Consider the following 23,303-nt stretch of genomic DNA (forward strand, 5'->3'; position numbering starts at 1 on the left):
ATCGGCCGACGCCATTGGCTGGAAAGGGATTCCAGAAGAGGGCAAATACGGGCTGGTTGGTACATGTTTTACGAATTGGAAAAACAGCGCAATCAAAGACGAGACACAAGAGAAGGACAAAACACCAGCGCTGACTAACAACCAAATGGTTTATTGCTACAGGCAAGGCAGCATATATATGAAATGGCACGAGTAAAAACACAAAATAAGCATGAGAGAAAGATACCACACAACTTGACTAAAAAAAATCTACTCTCAAAGGAACTTGCGTATCTTAATCAGTGACGTGCCTTTTTTTAGTCAAGTTGTGTGGTTGTGCGGTATCTTTCTCTCATGCTTATTTTGTGTTTTTACTCCTGACATTTCATATATATGCTGCCTTGCCTGTAGCAATAAACCATTTGGTTGTTAGTCAGCGCTGGTGTTTTGTCCTTCTCTTGTGTCTCGTCGTTGATTGCGCTGTTTTTCCAATTCGTAAAGCTGGAAAGGGGTCCGTTGATGGGGAAAAGCCGCTTTTCCTACAAAAGTCAAGAATCCTCTTGCTACTATTTGGTTTTGAAAAAAATCTATGTGCAGAGGAACCAACGCGTTTTGTTAAAATCTTTGGTGGGTTACTTCCAACAACGGAAAATAAATAGATCGCTTTGAAGAACTAAGCAACTTCAGAATGGTCTGGTAGCGTTATCAACCTTGAACGCGCACTGCATTAAGTGATTGTTCTACCACGCAAACAACATTTCATCGCGAGACGTACTGATCCGACGCGGAAAGGCTTTCCAGGTTCCCACTGAGCGCTATGGCGCGACATAGATGACCCTGTCCGCGCAAACATTTTTCGTGCGAACAACCCAGAGCCAAAGTTTTCCGGCGCACGCCGCTAAGAGAGCACGAGAGCAGTTTTAATTACGCTCCGCACACTTGAATTCCCTGGCGGACGCTATCGCATGCGGCCCGGGGCTCAAGCGAGCACGGAGGCGGGTCCAAACGATCAGGCGATTGCCCGCGTGCGTGCGGCCACCTAAGCGTGCGCGGTTATTAAATAGGCGCTCATTAGAGGACCGACAAGGAAAACAGTCAAAACAAATGCGTTCGGAATTTGAAGGGCCGCCAGCGTTCGACACGCGTGCCTAGCATTTGAGCGAGCATACCTCTCCTCGAACTTTTTCCAAGCCCCCAAGCGTGCTTCACCGCACAGTAAGTGTGCGCAAGGTGAAGAGCATTCACGAACAGCCAGTCCAGGAGGATGGCAAACTGTAGGTTCCGGCGGCTGATCACGTTTCAAACTTTTTATCCTCGTCGTGTGGGATAAGTGGCAGATGATTGGCAATCACTGAAAGTTTGCGTTAAGTTTTTGTGACGCGTCGTAAACACTTTTTCGTTTTAGCACGTCATTAATCATTTGCAGCGCTTTTAACTTTACCCACGCTACCACATGCACAGTTTCAGTGAAGTTTTGTGTGCCATTTTATTTTATTTGCCTCACTTCCATAGTATTACACTAATCCAGAAGAGTACCCGAAGAATATCTTTGTTTGCGTCTTATTTACTTATTGTTTTTTTTTGTTTTTTACTAGCGCATTCAATTAATGAATAATAAGCGTCACATAGTGCTCGCAATTAAAAATCAGCGTACCATCGCGGCACTTTGTAAACTTCACAACCTTGTTCAATTAATATAACATGGCTCTCACATGGTCTTTTGATTTTAATTCACCCTCCCCCAGTCCCCTACTGCCTACTGCTTCAAGTAAATGATACGAATATAGTAAAAAAATATCAAATTCCCGAAAACCATAAAAAGGGGGTGGGAGGTAACGGGACCGAAAGGAGCATCGGACAATTTCGGCAGCCGTCGAACCGTTCGTTTGACTCCCAACAATAACCCATCGCTTTGTGTACGCACGCTTGCAAACCCGCCTCACGGTCATCGTTGTGCCCACGTCAAGGCGCACCGAGACACAGATTGTTCGTTCAGCAGCCGACCGACCGACGTGCCGCCGGCGAGTCACAGCGCGAGCGAAGCGCGTGCTCCGAATATCGAGCGCACGCGGTAAACGCCGCCAAGACCCCAGCCGCTCGCCTTTCAATCGACCCCGCGGTCAGGGCCTCCTTAGCTCGCATCCAAGTCTTCGCCTCCACTCCCCGTCACCGCTGCCTAGATTGCTCGACACACCTCCCGGCGAAGGATTTAGCATGAGACAACCAGCCCGGAACAAGCGCAGACCAAGAAACTACCGAGTCTAGCGCAAGCTGCAAATGCTAGCTCGCTTCGAGCACCCCGGGTGACGCGACAATCGATCAAGACGAGAAAGCGTGCACTGCACTGTGCTCCAGCACGGAGACAAGGAAGGAGGGAGGGGGGGGGGGGGGGGGGAAGCAGCGGCGATGCCGTGATCAGCCTCATCGATGAGCATAAAGAGGATGCCGCGGCCTTTCAGCGGCCATCGAGACCGCCTTTCGCTGTTACGAGACAGCTGTTTCCTGGCGTGACACTACTTTCTTGTGTGCGCGCGCATTCCTTGGCCTTCACTCTTGCTTTCTTTTTTTCTTTTGGCGCGGTAGTTTCTTTTTTTTTTCCTGTTGCGACTGCATCTGTCCTTCCTCGTTCCTTTCGTTCCCTTTTCTTGCTTTATCCCTTCCGAAAACGATCCCTTTATCCGCTGCTGTCGTCGTCTTCTCTACTGCACCCCCGCTGACGTAATTGCGCGCGCCAACACGCTGCCCTGACGTCTTTATGTTCACGTCACTGCGTCTCGACAGAGAATCGCGCTAGCAGAAGGTAGAAACGCTGCTTCAGGCGCACTGCATGGAGTGCTGTATGGAGTGTGGACGGAGTTCTGTATAGTACGGGATTGATTTTAACTCCGAGGTTGTGACTTTTATGAAAGTGAAAACGCCAGCGTAGTGAAATATTATGGGCGCTGCCGTTTTTTGGGGGTTTTTTTTTTTTTTGGAATCACCAGAAAGGTTTTCACTGTCTCAAAGAAATTCAGTAACCATTCGTGAGTTATTATGCGAATGATTCTTCGAACACTTATCGGCTGCACAATTACCCCATATATGCCATGACTTCATGAATGAAAAAAAAGAGTATTTTAGGGGTAAAATATTTATTCAACTTCACAATTCAGAATCATCTTTTTATTGGTGGAAATACTTTTTGCAACACCGACTTTTGAGCCGTCCTACAAAGTAGGATATCAGGCAAATTCGCTAGCTGCCACGTGTGGTAACGCTTCAAACATTTGCAATCGACCTTAAAATCACATTTCTCACCACGCACGGTAGTCTGCTTATGACAATGGACAAAAATCAATATTATTTTCTTTTTAAAATTACGATGTTGGCGATGCGGTCTTATTTCAAAAATAGCGTCCATAGATGACTGGCGGATCTTTCTGAACGCACAAAACTGAACGTACACAACAAACCCTCGCACAGGTAAAGTTTAGACCCTCTTGAACCTATGCTAGAGGGCCCAAGCTTTTAGACAATAAAAATTTATAGTTACAGCGCTAAAACGCGGTGTCCTACATGTACGAGGCCATGGTAGAGAGGAGTTGATCAGATGGTTCTTGATAATCACAATCTGAACAAGGGAGGGAAAACCTCAGGATGGTTGCCAACGTTTCGACAAGGGGACTTTACTTGTCTTGTCCAAGTCCTCTTGTCGAAACGTTGGCAGGCACCCTAACGTTTTCCCTGCCTTTTTCACTTTGTGATTATGTAGGACGCTAGGCATATATGGCTTGAGACGATGGCAAGTGATAAATTAAAATCAAAAGGACTGCAGGGCTTTCTTTGATGAAAAAAATGAAATTTTATTGATAACAGTTAAATGCGAAGATGTTTAAGGTCCTCGACATGATATTAACTGCAATGTCCCTTCTACTTTTCTAGCACAGTATATCGTTATCGTCACTCAAAAGCTATACTCTTTCTTGAGTCCAAATAGCGAGTCGCCACCCTAGAAGAGCATGGGTGGTTGGGAACTTAATATTGCTTCCCGCGCCTCAGAAATGCGCGTCAATAAGAAACTCTGGTGTTTGTGCAAGCTAGAAGTAATATAAAGACATAAAACTTCGGGAAAGTTCCACCGGTGTAGCTGGGCAAAAAGTTTCGCAGCGTTCTGTGCGTGGGCGTGACAAAACAAGAAAAAAGAAACAAAGCTCAAATAAAAGAGAGAAAGTCCAAACCAATAATAAGAAAAAAGAGCGAACAGCCCGGATGTTATGTGCGCGAGGAGGCCCAACCAACCCGGAATTCCGTCCCTCGAGGCCCGCAAGGGTGACGTCATTTCCGCTTCCTGCAGCCACTTGGCGGACGGCGACGTGGACAAACAGAATCCCTACGACTGAAGAACAAGCGTACACACGCCGGCAGATGGCGATGAGGCCGTGGGTAACAAAACTCTTCGCGAAGCAAAAACTGGACCGAAAGGGAGACTGAACAGTAAGAAATGACAATATCGTGAATTCAGGTTAGCGTTAGTTTGCTTTCCAATGACCAGAGACACAAATAAATTAAAACAAGCTTTCAACGAAGTTCCGCGCCGTAAAGCGCCGCGAATGCGGTGTTAACTTATACTGCAAGGCAGAATATTTAAACAAACAAAAAAAAAGTTCTCGGACTCACACGTTCATAAATAAAACAAACGAAAATCTTTCAAGTACTCGACCAGAACAGTTTGAAGGAGTTTCCCCCGCAAGTGCAACGTCCAAACTCAAAACAAATAAGCTGACCACAAAATGATTTAAGACAGGGAGGTCCAGGGACATGTTCGTTGCAACCTGCAAGCCAGAAAAAAAAAAGACAGAAAAATGCACAATCGATGATACGATGTGACACGACCAATCTTCGTTAGCAGCATTGGTTGTGCATTTCGATTTCACATTCAACGCCTTCCTACTGCGCTTCTCGTTGGATTTAGCCGCCGCTTTGTCAGTATTGCGTGACGGAAACGTTCTGGAGGATAATGGGTGGGTGTGTGGTGACTGGGGGCCTACCTGGAGGCTGCGGGTGGGTACTGGTAGGTTGGACTTATCGGGTGTGAAGGTGGGCATGAGAAAACACACACACTTGCGCGCACGCACGCACGCGCGCTCCCACACACACACACACACACACGCGCGCGCGCACGCACACACACACACGGAGAGATGGCGCGCAATTCTCCTGTTCAGCAAAGCTCGGAGTGGACGTGGACGGGGCCAGGAATCGCGGTTCTCTCTGCGTGCCTGCATATGGCGTGCACCTCATTCCCGATGCCCGGCGCCACACTCTTTTTGCTCTTCTCTCGGCGTCAGACCGCACGGCGCTTCGCGCGCCTTTCGCGGATGAAAGAGGAGGGCGGCACCCGGACCGGCATCATCTCCCGGCGAGCACGCAGGTCAGCCCACAGCTGCCGCCCCGATGCTGCAGCGCGCAGGCTCCGTCAGGCTAAAGTGACAGCTAAACCACTTACCGCGGATAGCGGGAAAGAAGTAACGCATAAATCAAGAAGCGCCGGAGAAAAGGCACGTCCGGAGGGAGGGGAGGAACGGACGGATGGACGTGAGGCCAAGCGAATTGACACCGTACGCACGCTTGCTTCGCTAAACACACGCAAGCCAGGGACGCAGGAGTGGAGGGCCCGGGCCAATGAGGGAAGGGCGGGGGGGGGGGGGGGGGGGGGGGTAGGTCACATATACAGAAATCAGAAGAAGCTACCACGACATTTTTCCTGCCCAGCCAGCCCACGCCTTTCCGTCCATACTTCCCGCGAGGAGAACCGTGCGCAGGGAAAGGTAGGGAGTGATGGTGGGGAGTGGAGATCGGAGGAGACGAAGAGAGAAAACGTGGGGGGGGGGGGGGGGGGGGAGCGACCAACCATAGAACAGGTTGCACTCAGACGGGCTGTGATCTGCGCTGCCGCTAGAGGTAGACGTTTGTGAGAATCGGTTCGGCTTAGTTTTCGCCCCCAGGGGCAGCACATTCCGGACTTGTTTACAAGAGGGAAGGCCCGCTACTTGGTGCCGGTCGCTATAAGAAGCCAGTCGGGCGCAAAGCGCAAACACAATACCGGGTCGCTTGGCGCGAGTCATAGAAACCGGATACAGTATCGGGAGAGAGAGAGAAGCGGAGTGAGTAGAGATGATGAGACCCGGTCTCCCGTTTCCTTGCCGCTTCTCTCCTTTTCTTCGCAGCGGGTCAAAGCGGAAAAATGGGGGCAAATGCGTCTGTCATTTCAGCAACAGGGTTCACGCCAGACGCTTCCATAAGGAATGCTATATTTTCCCGTTTCTTTTCCTCTAACCAGCCTGTATCTTCATCCGAGCAAGTATCGCACGCCGGAGCGTAAAGCTGTCACCCTAGGGCGCCGAACTGGCTTCAGATAAAATAGTCTTCCGTCTCCTTCTAAAGTGCCGAAGGCAATCACGTTGTGTGACTTGCCGGTAGAAGTTCGTCGTTTAAGCGAAATGACACAGAACGGAGTGGAGTAGAGGCTCACAAACTCAAACCAACACGTACAAGATGACGAGACTCAGAGCAATATGGACTAATTGATTCCAATATCAGTTCTCAGCCGCACCTGCGCACTGAACTAGCTATCTGAAGCGTGACAGGACAGTGTGGACAGAATACTGCACAAATCCAGAAAGCAGCAATGCTGAGACCATCACCCGACATAGCATTTGAATGTGGTCCTCTGTTCCGAGTGTTTTATTGACCTCGATTTCCAGGAACCAAGAGCACCATTGCAGAGGCGGAAACCCAGTACGAGCAACGAAAAAAAAATTGTTTTAACTTTTTTTTTACCCCTGTTTTAAACGAGTCTTTAAAATTGATATGATGAAATGCTTGCTTGAAGTGTGCTCGCGCTCAAAGAGGAACGTTCATCAATGACGGTTCCTATCCTGCGCAAAACGGGTTTGCGGGGTAGTCGACGAATGGATTTACATGTAAGACATGATGTTGGACTAGTCGGTTCATGGTAAGAGCGAAACAAAACTGCGCGAAGACGACGATACAAAAGAAAGGCACGAATACACACACACAAAGCGCAGACTTCCAACTGACTTTATTTTGTAAAAGCAGGGTGCTTATAAAGGCAATCACAGCAAACTAGGAGACAAGCAGAAGCAACGTGCGAACGGAAATTACAGAGTCAACAAGACCACGTGTGAATTACGACGCATGAAAAGTTCGGATGTGTCCATCTAAGAAATTGATTTCCTGACATGAAAGAGATAAAGAAGGGGCGCTAACACACTTATCACCCCTTTCAGAAATGAAATAGGCCTCGATAACTTCTTTCGGTTTTTGTTTTGGCCCTTGAAAGGAACTTTGTTTTTTCCAGGTAAGGAGAACCGTTTTTGGTGTCGCAGCTCTTACAGTGCAAGGGTAGATTGCTGCCAGTTCCACTGCTAAGGGATCGCCTGTGCTCTAAAGCGAGTTCATTAAAACAACGGCCAGTCTGGCCTATGTAGGAACGACCGCATGACAAAGGTATTTCGTAAACAACTTCGGAAGCACATTTTGTAAACTTGTTTCGGTGGTTCTTCTTGCAAGTGGTGGGTTCTTTTCTTGTTCCAGCCAGTAGAGGGCACACTTTTTTCAGCTTGCAGGGAGCCGAAAAAACAACGCGTATCCCATACCTTTCTGCTATCTTCTTGATGTTATGGGAAAGGCAATGAAAATACGGCATGACAAATGGTGCTTACATGAATGGATTTACATGAATTTCGTACCATTGCAAAAAATATATATATATATATTCCACTGAGTGTCGTATCAGCGGCTTCTATCTGGGAAAACATTTCTTTTTTTACTCTGAAATACTGAAAATCGCCGACTGCAAATTTTAATTTCAGGTTTACGTACATATAAGCAGGTCCGTAACAAAACAAAGTAGAAATTTCGTAAACTAATATTTATGTAAAGCTTATAGCAGAGGAAACTGCCATACAAATGTGATGTGCAATTAGTACATAAATACGACGAGAAACCGATGTTAGACCATAATCATGGCTGCTTTAAACGAACCAACGCCTGCATTTCTTAAGGTCTCGTTGCCTTTCTTCGTCACGAAGCTTAACTCACAAGGAGCTTAATGAGGCGCCACTTGAATGCGTACAGGAGGCATATACACAAAAATGAAAAGCAGACTGAATGGTTTGGTTGTACGGTGGTATTCAGCACACAAAAATATGGTTCGCAGGCGCAGCATTGTCCGTTTCCCGTCATCTCACCCAAGTGGAACAACAACAGTCCAGCTGTCTTACACATTATTTAAAAAAAATGTTTAAAACTCCTTTTATAGATGTTTCAAAATTAAGTCACCGGTTCACTGCTAATTTCAAGGTAATGAAGTTTAGGCTTAAATTACGTTCCTAAGGGTAGCTAGATTTCATTTTTTTTTTATGCGGACCAAATTCCATCTAAAACTTCACCGCGGTGGCTTTGAGGGAGCATTTCCGCGTTTTTCACAAATTACTTAGCGTGGCCGGATTCCAACCCAAGATTAAGGTTCAGTCTTAAGAACAGCTGCCCAATTCGCTCCGTCTCTGTGTCACGTCTCTTTCGAACTGTACTTTTTCGCAGTGTACACTAGCAAGGCGCTCATACTCCTGCCATTACTTAGCAGCAGATGAATACACCCTGTAGACTGGGGCAAGATTCAGAGCGCCCACGGTCCCTCTTCAATATTGCACAACGAAGAACCCTGTGAAGTCGTAACTGATATATGTGCTGGCGCAACCACCGAAGCGATCAGTTTGCCGCACACAGGCAAAAACAGCCTTATGCAGCTCGCACCATCGCTTAAGAAAAATGAAAAGAAAAGATTGACGAGGTAGCACGACCCCCCCCCCCCCCCCCCCCCCCCTCCCTCTTTCCTGCTTGTGCTAGCCTGGGTGTGGATAAACACAGCCCAGTAAGAGCAGCCAACGATAAAGTCCCTTCGCTGGCGGGAAAGCTGCAGCGCCGTGATTCAAATATTATCCTCCACCTTGTCTGAGCGAAGATGGGTACAGATAGCGTCTGAGAAGGGCCAAAACTTTTTGTTAGTGCTTCTGCGTGTACGTACTCCGCTGCTGAGTTCATACTGCACGCAAACCTCCACACAAGCGTTTCTTTTCCTTTTTTTAACCACCGGGATCTTTGGCTCGGCGCTCTACTACAGAAACCCAACACAAGAAAAAGGTTAGAGTCACTGCTGCTTTCTGCCATGATGCGCACAATGGCTCACCCAGCACATTAACGCTGCCTGGAACAAGAACCAAAAAAAAAAGTTCCAGGAAAAAAAAAACAGAAAATTGTTTCCTAACTTTTTTTTTTTCTTCTGGAAGCAGCCTGATATTTTTCTACGCACAGAGGAACCATCAAAGTTTTTGCTGAAGTCCAACAGATTACAGCAAGCTACCATTTATAACTGCGTACAATGCGGAGACACTCAGTTAAAATGAGAACGTTTTGGTACTTCGCTAAAACTCCCAACGAAGCAGTGAAACCACTGCCACATTAGTCCAAGCGCTACGTGCCAACGCAAGCAAGAAGAGGAGCTTGCACTAAAACGCAAAACTGCTGCCTGTTAAGGTAGCTCCATCATGAAAGTAACATACTATATTTATTGAACCAATGATTAATTACTCTGTGTTACTCAAAAGTTTGCATTGTTCACAATCTCTAAGTGGTTTTTCTTCCGGGGTATAACGTCCTCCGAATTTTAAACTTCAGTGCAGAAGCAACAAACGAACACGTCCTTTAGCGACACACAAAGTCAACTAGGGAGGAGAAAGCCTCAGAGCGGTTGCCAACGTTTCGGCAAGAGGATTTGTCCTATACGAATACAAGACCTCTTATCTAAACGTTTCAAGCACCCTGAGGCTTTCCCCTCCCTTGTTCACATTGTGAGCGTCAAGAAACCATCTGTCTAACCTCTCCCTACCACGTTCTTTAGTGGACACTTAATGTTATCTTTTATATTGATGGATAACCCCGATCCCCGATGCTCAGTGTCATAACGATGCCAATTTCCGACGCGAATTGAGCACAAACAAAAAAGGAAAAAATTTAGGGGGCACTTTGGCTCTCTAAAGTGCTGCAAGGCGAAAGCCTTTCCCGGCGCACTGTTTGGCAGTGACTGCGAGACTGTTCGTGCTGTAATAGTGCTTTATTTGACTACACACTTTGACTACACATTACAGCTACACACTTTGACTGCCGACTCTGACAGCTTCTTTAGCACGACTGTCTCTCTGCTTCGATGAGTTCGGTTGTATCCATGGCTCTGTTCGCAGTAATGAAGTATGTAATGTGGTCACCCACGGACGCCGTACTCCCCTGTCGGAGCGGACGACAACTATTGTTATTAGTTGCCGTCTGCTCCAGAAGGGGGCGTCAGACATCCGTGGGTAACCTCATTAGTTCGAATCCGCGCACTCTGACGTCATAACCATTTCGACCAACCTAAAAGCGTGACACCTCTGCTGACAACCTTCTGTCGACAACGATGAGGCATTAAAGGCTTTCTTTCGCCTTAAAACAAAGAGACCACACCGACAGTCTCAGTTCGCTAAACACGCCAAGGCAGCATACGTTAGACCACACACGCGCGCACAGATGAGCTCCAAGGAGAGGACCGCATATGTCGCCGCCCCTGCGCAAGCGCGAATACAGTTGGCGCACCGGGGCCCTCGGGCAGAAGCGAGCAGCCCATGGGCAATGTCTATATACTGACGTCTCAATCCAGCGCGAACGCGCCCGGGGCAGAGCAAAAAGCGCAAGGCTCGACCTTCAAACGCGCCACCGCCCCGCGGCGCTGGGGTCGCGCGTAAACGGAATTAGACGATGGATGAGGGCGGAACACATAGACAGCTTGGGAGGAGGAAAGGAGAGAAGGAGGCGAAGCGGGCTCAGACGAGGTGAAAGTGGGAGGAAAAGTCAACCTAAGCCGCGCGCACTCAAAACGCCGCGCTCGGAAGAAGCGCACTTTAGAAACGCAAGCAGCGCGCCACTCCAGGGAGCAAATAACGAGATCCAAAACCCCTTCGGTGGTGAAAAAAGAAATCCTCCCAGGCACGTCTGCTTCCTCTGGGGTTGGGGAGGAGGGGCAGGGGAGGATCACCCTATCCCCTCAGCCTAATTTCCCTCTCACCCTTAGCTGTTTCCCTATATTTGTTTTTCCCGCCCCTGTTTTACTGCTTCGAGACACGCCCTTCGACCGGAACGTAATATTGGCACGAGACTGGAATGGGGAAAAAAGGGAGTGCCAAGACAGGGACGCCGAAGCTCGGAGACCAGCAGGCGATGGAAGTGAAGAGACGGAACGGGGAGAGAAAGGCGCTCGAACATTTGTCTCTTGCCGGCACAAGCTCCTGTTCAATCCGTTAGTCTCCCTGTCGAGTTTTTCTTTTGTGTGCGTGTGTGTGTGCTCTCGAAGGCGCACTTCTAGCCGCAAGAAAGGCGCCGTACGGAACGTGCGTATGTCGACGAGAGGCGCCTCTCAAGAGCGCAATCAAGCAGTGCTTGTGGCGACCCCTGACTTATTAGATTTGTATCAAAAGAAGCGAAAAGGCAATCAGGCGTAATCAAGACGGATGACAGTTCCTCTCGTAAACAAGCTGTTTTTTTTTTCTTTTTTTCCCCCTTGGGCCCGAGCTGCGCGAGCGCGTAGACGTCACTGGTGCAGTTTGTTTCGAAACAAGGCCTATTCCTACCGAAGTAAAGTGGCACACACACAAAAAAAATAGGGGCGTTGGGGGAGGGGAGGGAGAGCGCATTAACGAGCTCAAGAATGAAACTTGCAGTTGACGGGTCACGTTTCTGTTCCTGCATCATTCCACGTAGGCTTGGAGTTACCCAGTCGAACCGCGAGTACACTTTTATCGCAGCACGATGTCCAGGAAATACCATAAGAAGGCAAGGACACTGCATATAATTTATTGTGTGCAAAGCCGATTAGATGAAATAACGTTTCCGCGAACTTTGTTCAGTATTTTCGTGGACCTCTTTTTGTGTATGAAATGAACCACCAAGACAATGGGCAGTCTGCAAAGAAACGATAATCTACGTAGACGCATACGGGATGCTGAAACACTTTAGGGCTGCTCCAAAGGCGTTCCCATAGTTCTAAAAGGTAAAGCCGCAGGCAGCACCGTTAAGGCACAGGCCGATCCGGTTCAGCTAAGTAGAGATCATCCCCATGCCTCGTCGCAATTTGACGTGACCTACGAGGCAAGCCTTAGTTATCTTTTGTCCGTTGTTGTGCCGGCGCCCACATTTCGCTGGCTGGCCTCTCTGGAAACCAGCGCTGCGCGCTCGCCGTCGCTTAAAGCAGGCCCAGACTCTCTCGGACATGTCGCGGCTTGCAGCGTGATTCATCCGCCTCGCCGGCGCCTGATGCGGACCCTTCTTCCTCCCCTCCTCACCGTCGGTGCGAACTCCTACGACGCTTCGCCGGCCGCCCGCCCCTCGACCATTGGTCTAAATTGAACGGTGGCCAGTGCCGTGACCAGACTGGAGAAATTGAACGGCCGACTGCCTCAACGGACACCGGCGGCTTTAAAAACGTAGCCGCGCTGAGCCCGAGCAGCAGACGGGCAGCAGAAGAGCCATCACGCTGGAGCTACGCTCGCCGCCGGGGCCGCCTTTCTTCGTTGTGCTAGCCCGTGGTGCTCTTGGCCCTTGTATCATGTAAAAGCCCTTGTACATACTGCACATAAAAGTCATTTGACTCACCATCGCCTCAACCGTTTCCTGGCTCGGACTCCCAGACCCAACACCGTGCTGTATTTCAGTCCAGCTGGTTTCCACAATCGACTTGGCTTCGGCTGAGCTTGCACTTTCGGCTTACTCCAAAGTTAAATGTTCCAATAAAAAAGTGAACACTACGTTCTCATTAAAATGGACTGTGAATGCCTACTGCACTGAGCACGCAGCGGCTTTTCGTTGCATCTTTACTGAACCTGAACACGGTGCCCAAAAAATGAGGTTCTACTGTACATAGTGACACGCTTCCTGTAGTTAATATGCTAAGAAGAGATCTACACGGCTCATAGTCACAGAGTACAAGAAGAGTACAAGAAAACTGACCACCTTTGATTAAAATAGGGCACCACCATTTTTCAATTTACGTCGTGAATAATGTGAAAGACAGTAGAAGATAAGAATCATAAGCCACCGATGATTTGATGGTTTTTGTAGTGCCTTTTTATACTTTTCTAAGCGCGCCTGCGTGGCTCCCGTTAAGGCCACAGCCTCGCATGCACCTTGCAGTAAACGGCTTCGCTTGCACTAACATCAACTAAGCACCAAAGCCCACGGACAAGCAGCGAGGCGAAAATATCGCTGGCGACGCTTTCATTACGATGACAGAAGCTCGTTTTACGAAAGGGAAGGAAGGACGATGAGAGGACCCCATCATGTCGTCTCTACCTGGTAGGTAGATGGAAGCGAATGAAAGTCACAGGCAGAGCCAAGAACGAGAAAAGCACACAAAAAAGTAAAGCATCAAGAGTGCTTGCTCGTTAAGGCTCCTGCATAAATGATGACGAAACGGCTGGCCACGGCACATCCCGTGGGACCAAGTATGCGTGCGACGCAATAATGACTCTATTATACCTCGGCCGCGCCTCGATGTCGCGCGCGCTGCATGATGGCCTCGTTACCTCTTGCAGTCAAGAATGGGTGCTGCGCGACCATTGAAAACACGAACGCAGTGAAGACGCGCTGTGTGTGTATGAGTATTTTCATTATCCCACTTTAAATTCGCGCATTAAACACCACAGGGTCGTCAGCAGTTACCGAGGTGCTGTGACCGCAGGACGTCCGCTGACAGCAATAAAGGAAACGTTGCCGCCGCAGTTCCCTTCATTTCATTATTCAAGCAAACTGAAAACTTCTCTGCGGAGCTGAGGTGTAATATGCCGCTGCGTTCAGGTGCTTGCAAAAGCAGTGATTTCGGGGATCTCGCACAACAAAAAACGCACGATCAACACCAATGCCGAGTACCAGTTGCAGATTGGCTTCTCTGTTTATTTTTGGTACCTTAGAGAATAGCGCTTTACTGAGGTGAACGCAGACAGGGGAGAAAAGGCAAATCATTAACGGAAGTGTAAACAGAAACAAAAACGTACGCAAGTGCTTCCTTATTCATCTGATTGTTCTCCTCTCTTCTCTTTTACAGGTGCCCGCGTTGCAGCTGGTGATGTGAACGAGACCCCCGTTTCTACTCCACAAAACGCCTTTACAAGAAGAGCTTCCCGACCACTCCTCGAAAGTAAAACACGCAGAACGCCACACGACCGCCCCCCCGACCTGAAGCAGTGCCAAATAAAAAATAAAAGAAGCCAAAATGAAGCGCCGGACGTGAGAAGGGAGAACGAGCCGCAAAGAGCCACAAGACCAGCACCACCGCACACACACAGCAGCGCAGGGCATGTCTCAGTCGACGATCCAAACGAACGACCCGAGCGTCGTCGGCCCTTGGGGACCTCAGGACGCCGACGCGTTCCCGGAAAAGTCGTCCGGGGAGGCGCCGTCGGCGGCTTCGACGTCGCCGAGGGACGCAGACCGCGGACGAACCGAGCAGCACCACGAAAGCAACCACGTTCAGGACCAACAAGAAGGCATCAGCAGCAGCAGCGAAGCGCCCGTAAGCCAACAACCGCCACAGCCGCAGCAGCAGCGGCGACCAGAGAGAACGTCCCGCCAGAGTCCCAAGCGGGCCTACAGAGCGGACGAAGAGGAGACGGAGAGGCGTCACGCCGGACGTAGGCGCCACTTCCGGAGCGAGAGCTGCTCTCCGGAAGTAATGAACCGCAACAACGCCGGAAGCAGCAGCAACCCGCGCAACGACGACGACGCCACCTTCAAGAGCCCCACGCGGTCGCTCATGGACAGCAGGGTGGGCTTTGTGGTGCCCATACGACCCAGGACACGCAGCAACCCCAAGCCCCCGCCCAACCGGACGTCCAGAGAGTTCGACGCGGTCTCCGAGGTCGAGGCCCGGCAGCCGACGCTTGTCTCCGGCAACAAGAGCTCTTCTCTGGAGAGTCCCTCGAGGGGACACCCGCAGCAGACTACCAAGACCACCTCGAGGAGCCTGGAGGAACGCACGTCCTCCGCGTCCCTACCGACGCAGACACCCACGACGACGGCGGCGCCCGCGCCACTGGTGTCCCCTCCGCCCGACCCGGCGACGGCCAAGCTGGCGCAGGAGGTCATCGGCAAGGACCACAAGATCCTCTCGTCCAAAGAGCGGGAGGTGATGCTCCGCGAGCTCTCCGGACAGTCGGGCGGCAGCTTCTCGGCGCTAGAGGAGCCCGTGGCGGCTCCGAGGCCCACCACGCTGCGGCAGCGGCGGCTCATGTTCTCGCACCTGACCGCGTCGGTGGACGTGGACACGCGCGAGAAGCCGTCGACGCCGCCCTGCCTGCCCGTGGCGCTGGCCGGCAGCGAGGACATGCTGCTGTCCGAGGTGTTCAACGCCTCGCAGCTCGCCTCCAGCCTCGAGCAGCTCACGGGTGCCGCCAGAAAGACCCTCCGGAAACGGGCGCTCGTGCCGCCACTGCAGGCCATCCACGCCGCCGGCGACTTCCAGGGCCAGAGGTGAGTCTGCGCTGTGCCTTCGCTGCATGCACGCCTTTTGTACGAGGTGCCGCAGAGCGGCCGTATCTGTTGTGGTGGAGCTGGTCTACGACTCTCTCATCCTGTTTGAAGCTGTCATTCGATGCGCGGCGACAGATGAATGACTAGGATAGGCACCGAAGACCGGCGCCGGACTGAAGCAAAGACGAGTCGCGCGACATCTTTTGTGGTTTCACTCAAGAGCCAAAGAACGGCTAAATCAAAAGCAGCGGCCGACACGTGAGGCAAATGTGCTTTCATGTCAAACCAGAACAAATAGGAGTGTGTATGGTACCCAGAATCTCTTTCTCGCGATCTGCTCCGTACCTAAACTGAACTAAACACATGTCCCCGCTTTCTTGCATCTTCGAAACATGCGTTATCTGCAGCAGTAGGTAAGACGCTTCCTGCTTTTGACCCATTCCTCTGATATAATGGGACTGACCTGACGATGTAGAAAAAAAAAATTGAGTCGATGTTTCGCTGCAGGCGCAAGACAAAAGTACTACTATGAGAAATGATTGAAGTGGCAGAAGACACTGGGTGAAGGGAATAATTGCAAAAAATTGTGTTACAAAAACGAACCGCAATAAACAACGAAACACAGTAACTTTAATCGTCACGGCAGATTCAATGCCCTCACATAAAAAGCAAAGTTGCTTAGCTTACAAAATTTGCACTAGAGCCCTGCTTGTTTTTTTTATTTGTTTGTTTCACTGTGTGAAAACGAAGACTGAATTTGGACAGTGCCATGCCGCGATATGAAACGTATTTGTCGAAACAATATATATCCAAATAGTTACAGCAATGTGCAGAATCTGACAGCATAAGTTACCAGTAAAAAAAAAGGAAAAAATGCCGAGTTACACTGCGGGATAGTGTTGCTCGGTTACTGTTAGTTTTTCTTTTTCTTTTCTCCTGCGTTGCGATAGCTGGCAGAGCGATTGTTTTTTAATGTGCCCCTCCGCGCATGAAATGCGAAGGGCCCCCCCGCTCCCCACCCTCACGGTAAATGCTCACTATGAAGTTCTGAACATTTCCACCAGTAAACATTCCGAAGTATGAACAGAAACCAAACACTAAGAGGCAAGAAGCGCATCTAACTAAACAGAAGCACAGCCACAACTTTAGGCTCGGAAATGACCTCTGTTAGTGTAATATTGCTATACCGCAATTGTGTTCGACCATCGAGAGGTGGGCCCAGTACTGTCGACCGAGACAAATCGCCCGAAGGTCCCTGCCATATCATCCGTCTGAGTGCGGGAAGGGAAAAAGGAGCGACACCGGAACTGTGTTCAGGCCAGGCTATTTAGGAGACCGGCTAATGTGAGAGGCCCCTGTCGCGAGGCGCTGCGATAGCAAATGGAAGGAGGCTAAGTGCAACACACGCGCCCTCTCAGGCTTCTGAAGGATGCGATACAGCGTCACACTACGCAGCACGGGTGCGACCATCGTCTCGGCTACTTCTTCTGCACTCCCTATTACCGTCGCTGTGCCAGGCCTGGCAGCGTAGCCGATGGAAGCACAGCGTTGGGACAGCGGCAGGTGTTTCTCCCTTAGCTTTCGCGGAGCAATCATCTTGCAGTGGACTCGTACGCCCTCTCAATCATCTCTATGAACTCCGTCCAATACTGGTTGGGACGCTATCCGCACAAATAAAAAAAGAAAGCAAGAAGAAAGAAAGAAAAAAAAGGAAGAAAAAGAGAGAGAGACGGGCTCATCAGCCGTAGAAGCGCGGAAGCGTGTGATGCTTCGCCGCAGTACTCCTGAGTAATACGGCGAAAGCTGCTTGCCGTGATATCGGCGCGGTCTGTGCCGATGCAGGAGAAGGCACAAATCCCTGGGGACGTTTGGAGAAGGACGCAGCTAAACGCTGAATGAAAGACAGCTGCGAACTGGTGCGTTTCTAACTGCGAGCAGCAGGCACGTCTTAAGCTTCAGAAAATCTGGATTGGAAAAAGGTGAGGACAAGTCCCTACTTATAAAAACACTTACGGTGATGGAAGGCATAGGTGAGCGGCTGTTATGCCCAGACCGCATGAAACGCAGTGAGTAGAATACATCGCATTAAGCAACGACTGAATGACTAAACAAGCAGAATAAGTAGAGTCAAAATTAAGAACATTTTTTGCACGCAGCCGCTTTTCTACGGTCAGCTTACGCAAAGCCATAGTGTAGGATATACCGTCGGCCTCATGATTTCAAAACTGGCATCGCTCAGTGTTCGCCACTTCGCGCGCCGTGTTTAGCCAACGTTTCAAGAAACGCGCGCCCGACACCTGTCCACATTGATGCAGTGAATGCTGTCCCAACGTTATCACAACATTTGACACTAAGCGTTGTGAAAGACCGAACGTTGTCGCAATCACTGTGAACTCATCCATCACGGAGACAAGAAACCCGCAACGGCTACAAAGTCTACTCGGCCGAAAAGCTTTGAATATGTTTCAATACCTTTACCACACTTGGAGTTATAGCCGCATTCCACAACCACACTCCCATCTTGTATTATTCATGAATAGGGTAGGTTCCCTCTATGCCCTATACCAGTAATAACGGACTGGAGTGCGCAATGCGATAAAGTTTTGGCCACACCAAGATACACTAAAAAGAGACTCAAACCATAGATTAATGTACCAATCTCTACTACGTAGAACCATCATCATCAGCCTGAATATAGGCGGAAGTAAAGAGGATAAAATAAAGATGGTTGGACAATACGAGCGCTTGTGCTTTTCCCTCATCTTTCATCTGTCAAGTTAATTTGTGTTTGTACTATACGCAATGATAACAAACTTGCCTAACTTCGTGAACTGCGGAAAGATAGAACATCGTCAAGGGAGGTGCGCTTTGAAGGTGCGAAAGTGGGCTAAAAAAATCGCCCTGAAGAAAGGAGAACAAGAGCTTTTCCATATACGCTGCGCGTTTAAAACTCCGATCACTTGCATCAGCGTCTGCCTTAAAGAGGGAATTTTTAGGGTGATAACTTGAGCCTGGTTCTTCTCCAGAGCGTGATGTGGTCTGCGTTAATCTACACGGTTGTACAGTCGGCTACCACTCGTAGCTTCTTTGACGCCGCGCGTCTAAGCATGAGTATTATACAAGCCGGTTCTATACTAAACTGAACGCAATATGGATACATACATACCCCAGCCAGAGCCACGGCAGCAGTTCCCTGCACCTGGATTCATCCCAGAACATAATCCTAACCCTAAGTCGATATCATTCCTCGGATACACACTCCCGGCAAGTGCTCGCTGTACTTCAATTTGAGTTCGAAGGTATCAATCTTTATGCTGTTATCTGATCGCTTGCACCACAACATACCTAGCCTGAAAGAATTGACAGGAGTAGAAACGACGCTCCACACGTGCAAGTTATATCGCCTCAATGAAATTTTCCGAGTATTACACGACACGAATACGCCTTCTGAAACGATATAACTGAAGCATCACGCTTACTTTTTCGTGTTTCAAAAGCACTGCCCTCATCGTATGTTAATTGATCATCCTTTATAATGTTTATTTCCGAGTACTTTTCGTATCTTACTTAACAGCTAAAAGCCCTAGATTTCCACTGTGGGCTGCAGTCAATTCAATTCAATTTATTTAGCATTTCTTTCAATACAGAAATAAATGCAAGGATAAGAACAAAAAGCTGCTTCTCGAGCAGCTTGACAACGGTTCTTACCCCTTTTTTTCTCTTGACAACGGATAACAGCAGAAATAAAACAAAGCTGCGATTAAAATTGTACGAAGATAAGAGCATGCAGCATACATAGTAATTGTAAACACAAAATACATATAGTATACATAGTAATTCCAAAAACAAACTGCCGCATATTAGTAAAAAGTAATAATACAGGTTCAATGTAACTGATAGACATGGATTCAATAAGACGAATACTAATACGTAATCACCAATATTTCATGGGAAGCGAGTCGCGGAGTCGCGCATGTGAGCCCGTCTGAACGTGTTCGACTGAAAATGTCTTTCTGCCGCTCACGAGGCTGCCGAAGCCCTGGACGAAGGCGTGCGTAGTTCGCAGAAATCGGCGTTCTTCCCCACTGTTCTTGTACTGCGCGTAAATCCTACCCCTGACCGTCGTCAAGCGACGCATAACGACCCGTCCCCGCAGGCTAGTCCATCGCCGAGAACGTCGTAGTAGACGGCAGACACCTAAGTCCGGCGCACAAACATCTTTCCAAGCGTCACTTTTATATACACTCGTTCATGCAGCTATCCGAGTATGCGCGGATACGTATCGTCTCCCGCCGCAGAGCTCGGTCGCTCGCCCTGGGCAACGTTCGCGCGCGCAAAGTGTACGGCAGTGCCGACGTGCTCCCCCCACAGAAGACGGGAGGAGCCAGAGGTGCGCCGCCGGGATAGCGACAGTAAATCATCGGCCATAAACACCGTTATCGCTTTTCCCCTCCCCGCGGACCCTACCCTACAGGTAAGTTCCCGGCCACAAAACGAAGAAGGTGGTGGCTCGCCTTGGACGCGCAAGGCAGGACACCAAAACGGCAACGACGCTACGGAGTATGGGATCCCTGACAGGCCACCAAATAGGAGGGGGCGGCAGAGGTGCGCCGGGAGGCAGGAGTTTCTCTGTGCGGGTGTATATATAAAAGCGAAAGGCAGTGCACGTAGAAGGCGGCGGAGGCGGCAGCTCGCAATCGATGACCCTCCTGGCTCTTCTTCCATTTTTGTTCCGGTACCCCCCACCCGCGTCTGTTTCCGAGATGGCCCCTGGCTGACGTCTCACTTTCAGCGGTTGCACTCTTTCGGCGGTGCCGATCTCTTATAACCAGCGCACTAGATACTAAGACGTAGAAGCATTGAACGTCTGGCGTCCAGTGAAATCGGCGATGGAGGAAAAATGGGATGGAGAGAATAAAAGAACAACGCGGAAGTTAACAATAGACGAACAACCGCCTATATGAGCGGCACAAAAGAAACATAAGCATAAAAAAGGAGAAAATAAATGCTGCGTCCATAAAATGCACGGTCTGCCACGTCGTCATCACCTGTCGCCTTATTTCCGAATAAAGGGACAGGCAGAGGCGATAGACGTGTCTCTTTACTCCACAAGGTACACATATGAATGCGGTCACCTGACCTGCTGGCAATCGCTCGTGATGATGAGCTTGATATGCAGTTCCCGCGATGTAGCTGGTTTACTAACGTATTTTATGAGGGTATATATGCAATACCTGCCACGTTCAACAGCGCAAAGGATGCATATATCACCCGCCAGGAAGATACGATCAGAATTATATTTGATATATTTGAGCCCCGTGCAAAGTCCCTCGGTGTGGCGTTATCATTCACATCCAATTTTAGGAAACGGTTGGTTCCCTGCCTCAAAGGTTAGATAATTGCGGCGGCACACGCTTGCGTACTATACGCAAAATAAGAAAAGACGTGGAAATAATGAACTTCAGTCCCTGATCTTCCATTACGCTCCGTTCATATTTTTTTCTTTCTTATTATGGAATTTTCGAATGTCGCAAGCGTACCTTTAGATGCGCATCAACTCGCCATACGATCAACTTTTCACAAAACAGAGCAAAACATTAAGAATAAAGAAAAGCGGACACAGGATCCATTTCGTGTGAAATTGATCGTTACAAACTCGCCTTGCTTTCACATCAACACATGAACTCAGGTATGCGCTTGTAGTTAAGTGCTGTGGTAATAAACAGCGACACATACCGCACTAGGCCGTTAATGCAAACATACGTGTCTGGCAGCACCAGCCTCGGTTCTTTGCAGCAAGGATCTCTCAGCTAGGTTTTTTTCTTTTTTCTTTCAACCTCGCATGGGCATCGGATAACCATGGAAGCATAGCCCGCGGTGCTGTACTGCCAGGTACCGTATTTACCGGCGTATATCCACGTCGTTTTGTTTCTACCTGCACACGTACTAAGCGACGTGAAACACAAAAACGCGTCAGGGTAGAGCGACACCCGCGTACGTGCAGTGTCGGCTGTATTCTAACTCCTTTAGAAACCACTAAACGAAGGTACGGCTGCAGTGTTCGTGCCTCAGACGCCCGTTGTATCGCTTTTTGCGCGCTGTTACTCGGCAGGCGTCGTCCAAGCTGCCAGCAACACGCTCCGCTATTAGCGTGGCTCATAACGCGTCTCTTCGTAACTTTCTCCGTTCATTGTCCCCTAATTTTCAAGCGCGAACACAGACACTGGTTTGGTGAACACGCCACAGTCTGTACACCGAAGATAAAGAGACCAGTTCTCACATTATCAAAGCCGCTTAAGCGTAAGAGCCGGCCAGCTTGTAACCGCGCGAATGCGGCACCCGGATAAAGGTGGCTTCCTTGCACAACGCCGCCGCTCAAGAAGAGGCAAACAGCATTAGAGACGGAGATAGTCGCCACTGTGCGCGGCTACACGAGAGCACACTGGCCGAGTGGAGCCCCTGCAATCCAGTTACTTGGCCGAGGGCCGCGGAGACGAGGCGCTTTGGCGATGCAAATGGAGGAGGAGACGCCGGAAAAGCAGACGCGCGCGCCTACCGCAGCACAAGCGAGCCAAGTTGACGAATCGTCCAAGTCTTTGGAAGAAGTGGGAGGAGAGAAAAACAACTTTGTGGCCGCGGGCTCTGCATCTTCCGCTCGACCTGCTCGGAAAAAAGAGGAGGAGGAGGAGGAAGCGCGCGGCGATGAGGCTGGTTGCCCGTGGTAATCTAGTTAGGCAGCTTCTGCGTGCGTTGCCCCCCCCCCCCCCCCCCCCCCCACCTTTTATGCTTCCCGCGTAAACTCGCAAGTTAGTCGGGCGACGCTGCTGCCTCCTTCCTTCCTTTCTTCCCGGGCAGGTGGCCTTGACAGGATGCATCATACCGAATGACCAGAACACGGGCAGCAGGGGCCAGCGATCCGTCTCTCTCTCTCTCTCGCTTCCCTTCTTTCTTTCCTTCTTTTTTCTTCCTTCCTTTATCCCTTTTTATTCTTTCTCTTCTTGGTTTCTTTCGTCCCCTGTCTTTATTTCCTCGAGCAGCTTGAGTGGCGTGCTGCTGGAAACAGGCTCACAAAGAAGCTTAAGATATGCGCGAAGAAGGCGTTAGTGACTTTTTACTATCACTACACTTTACAAGATCTCGGCTATAGCGACTATAGTGGAGACTGACTGAATCGCCAAGAAAACGTTCTACGATATGCAACACCCGAGTATCAGCACTTTTCCAGGGCCCTTATGAGGAAGGCATTGCGGCATGCTGCGCGCAGACGACAGGGACACAAGATGAATTAGCATGGAATAAACTTGCGCTTGCACTAGCGAGCTATATTTCTTGTATATGTAAACCTGACGGATTTGCATTTGTTACCACTACTGTATTCGCACTATACTTCAGCTTTCCTACAACTGCGATTATCGCGAATTAAAACATGCTTTGATGCTGACAACGAAACATACACTGTTCAAAGCGGGCATCTTCAACCCCGTTGAGGAATTAGCCGCAAACTGCTGAAAAAAAAAAAATCTGCCCGGATGAAGGTCTCTTACGCGCCGCCTCATGAGACATCTTCGGAAGTCCACTCGTAGGCTCTCCGCTTCGGGCAACATTTCTCTTCATTTGCGCCTCTGGCAGGGGCCACCCGTAATCTACAGCAACGATTCCGGAACCCATCTTAAGCACCGCCTTAATCCCCTGGCATTTTGCCCGTCCACGTC

The 23,303-nt window shown here is 49.5% G+C and overlaps 2 protein-coding genes across 3 annotated transcripts in view; one reads left to right on the top strand and one right to left on the bottom strand.

The window, feature by feature from the left end:
• The window catches only part of LOC149342959 (unconventional myosin-Ie-like), a 283,527-nt gene that overhangs the window by 205,436 nt on the left and 54,788 nt on the right, over positions 1-23,303 (bottom strand). The gene's annotated exons all lie outside the window — the stretch shown is intronic.
• The window catches only part of Ih (hyperpolarization activated cyclic nucleotide gated potassium channel Ih), a 415,526-nt gene that overhangs the window by 84,163 nt on the left and 308,060 nt on the right, over positions 1-23,303 (top strand). For both annotated transcript variants that reach the window (XM_089545515.1, XM_089545511.1), the window contains exon 2: positions 14,168-15,591. In XM_089545515.1, coding sequence (XP_089401641.1) covers positions 14,420-15,591 — 1,172 coding nt within the window. In that variant the 5' untranslated portion in view covers positions 14,168-14,419. The remainder of the gene's footprint in view (positions 1-14,167; positions 15,592-23,303) is intronic.

This window comes from Amblyomma mixtum, chromosome 5 (genome assembly GCF_055824585.1).
Source record: "Amblyomma mixtum isolate Tamu chromosome 5, ASM5582458v1, whole genome shotgun sequence".
NCBI lineage: Eukaryota > Metazoa > Arthropoda > Arachnida > Ixodida > Ixodidae > Amblyomma > Amblyomma mixtum.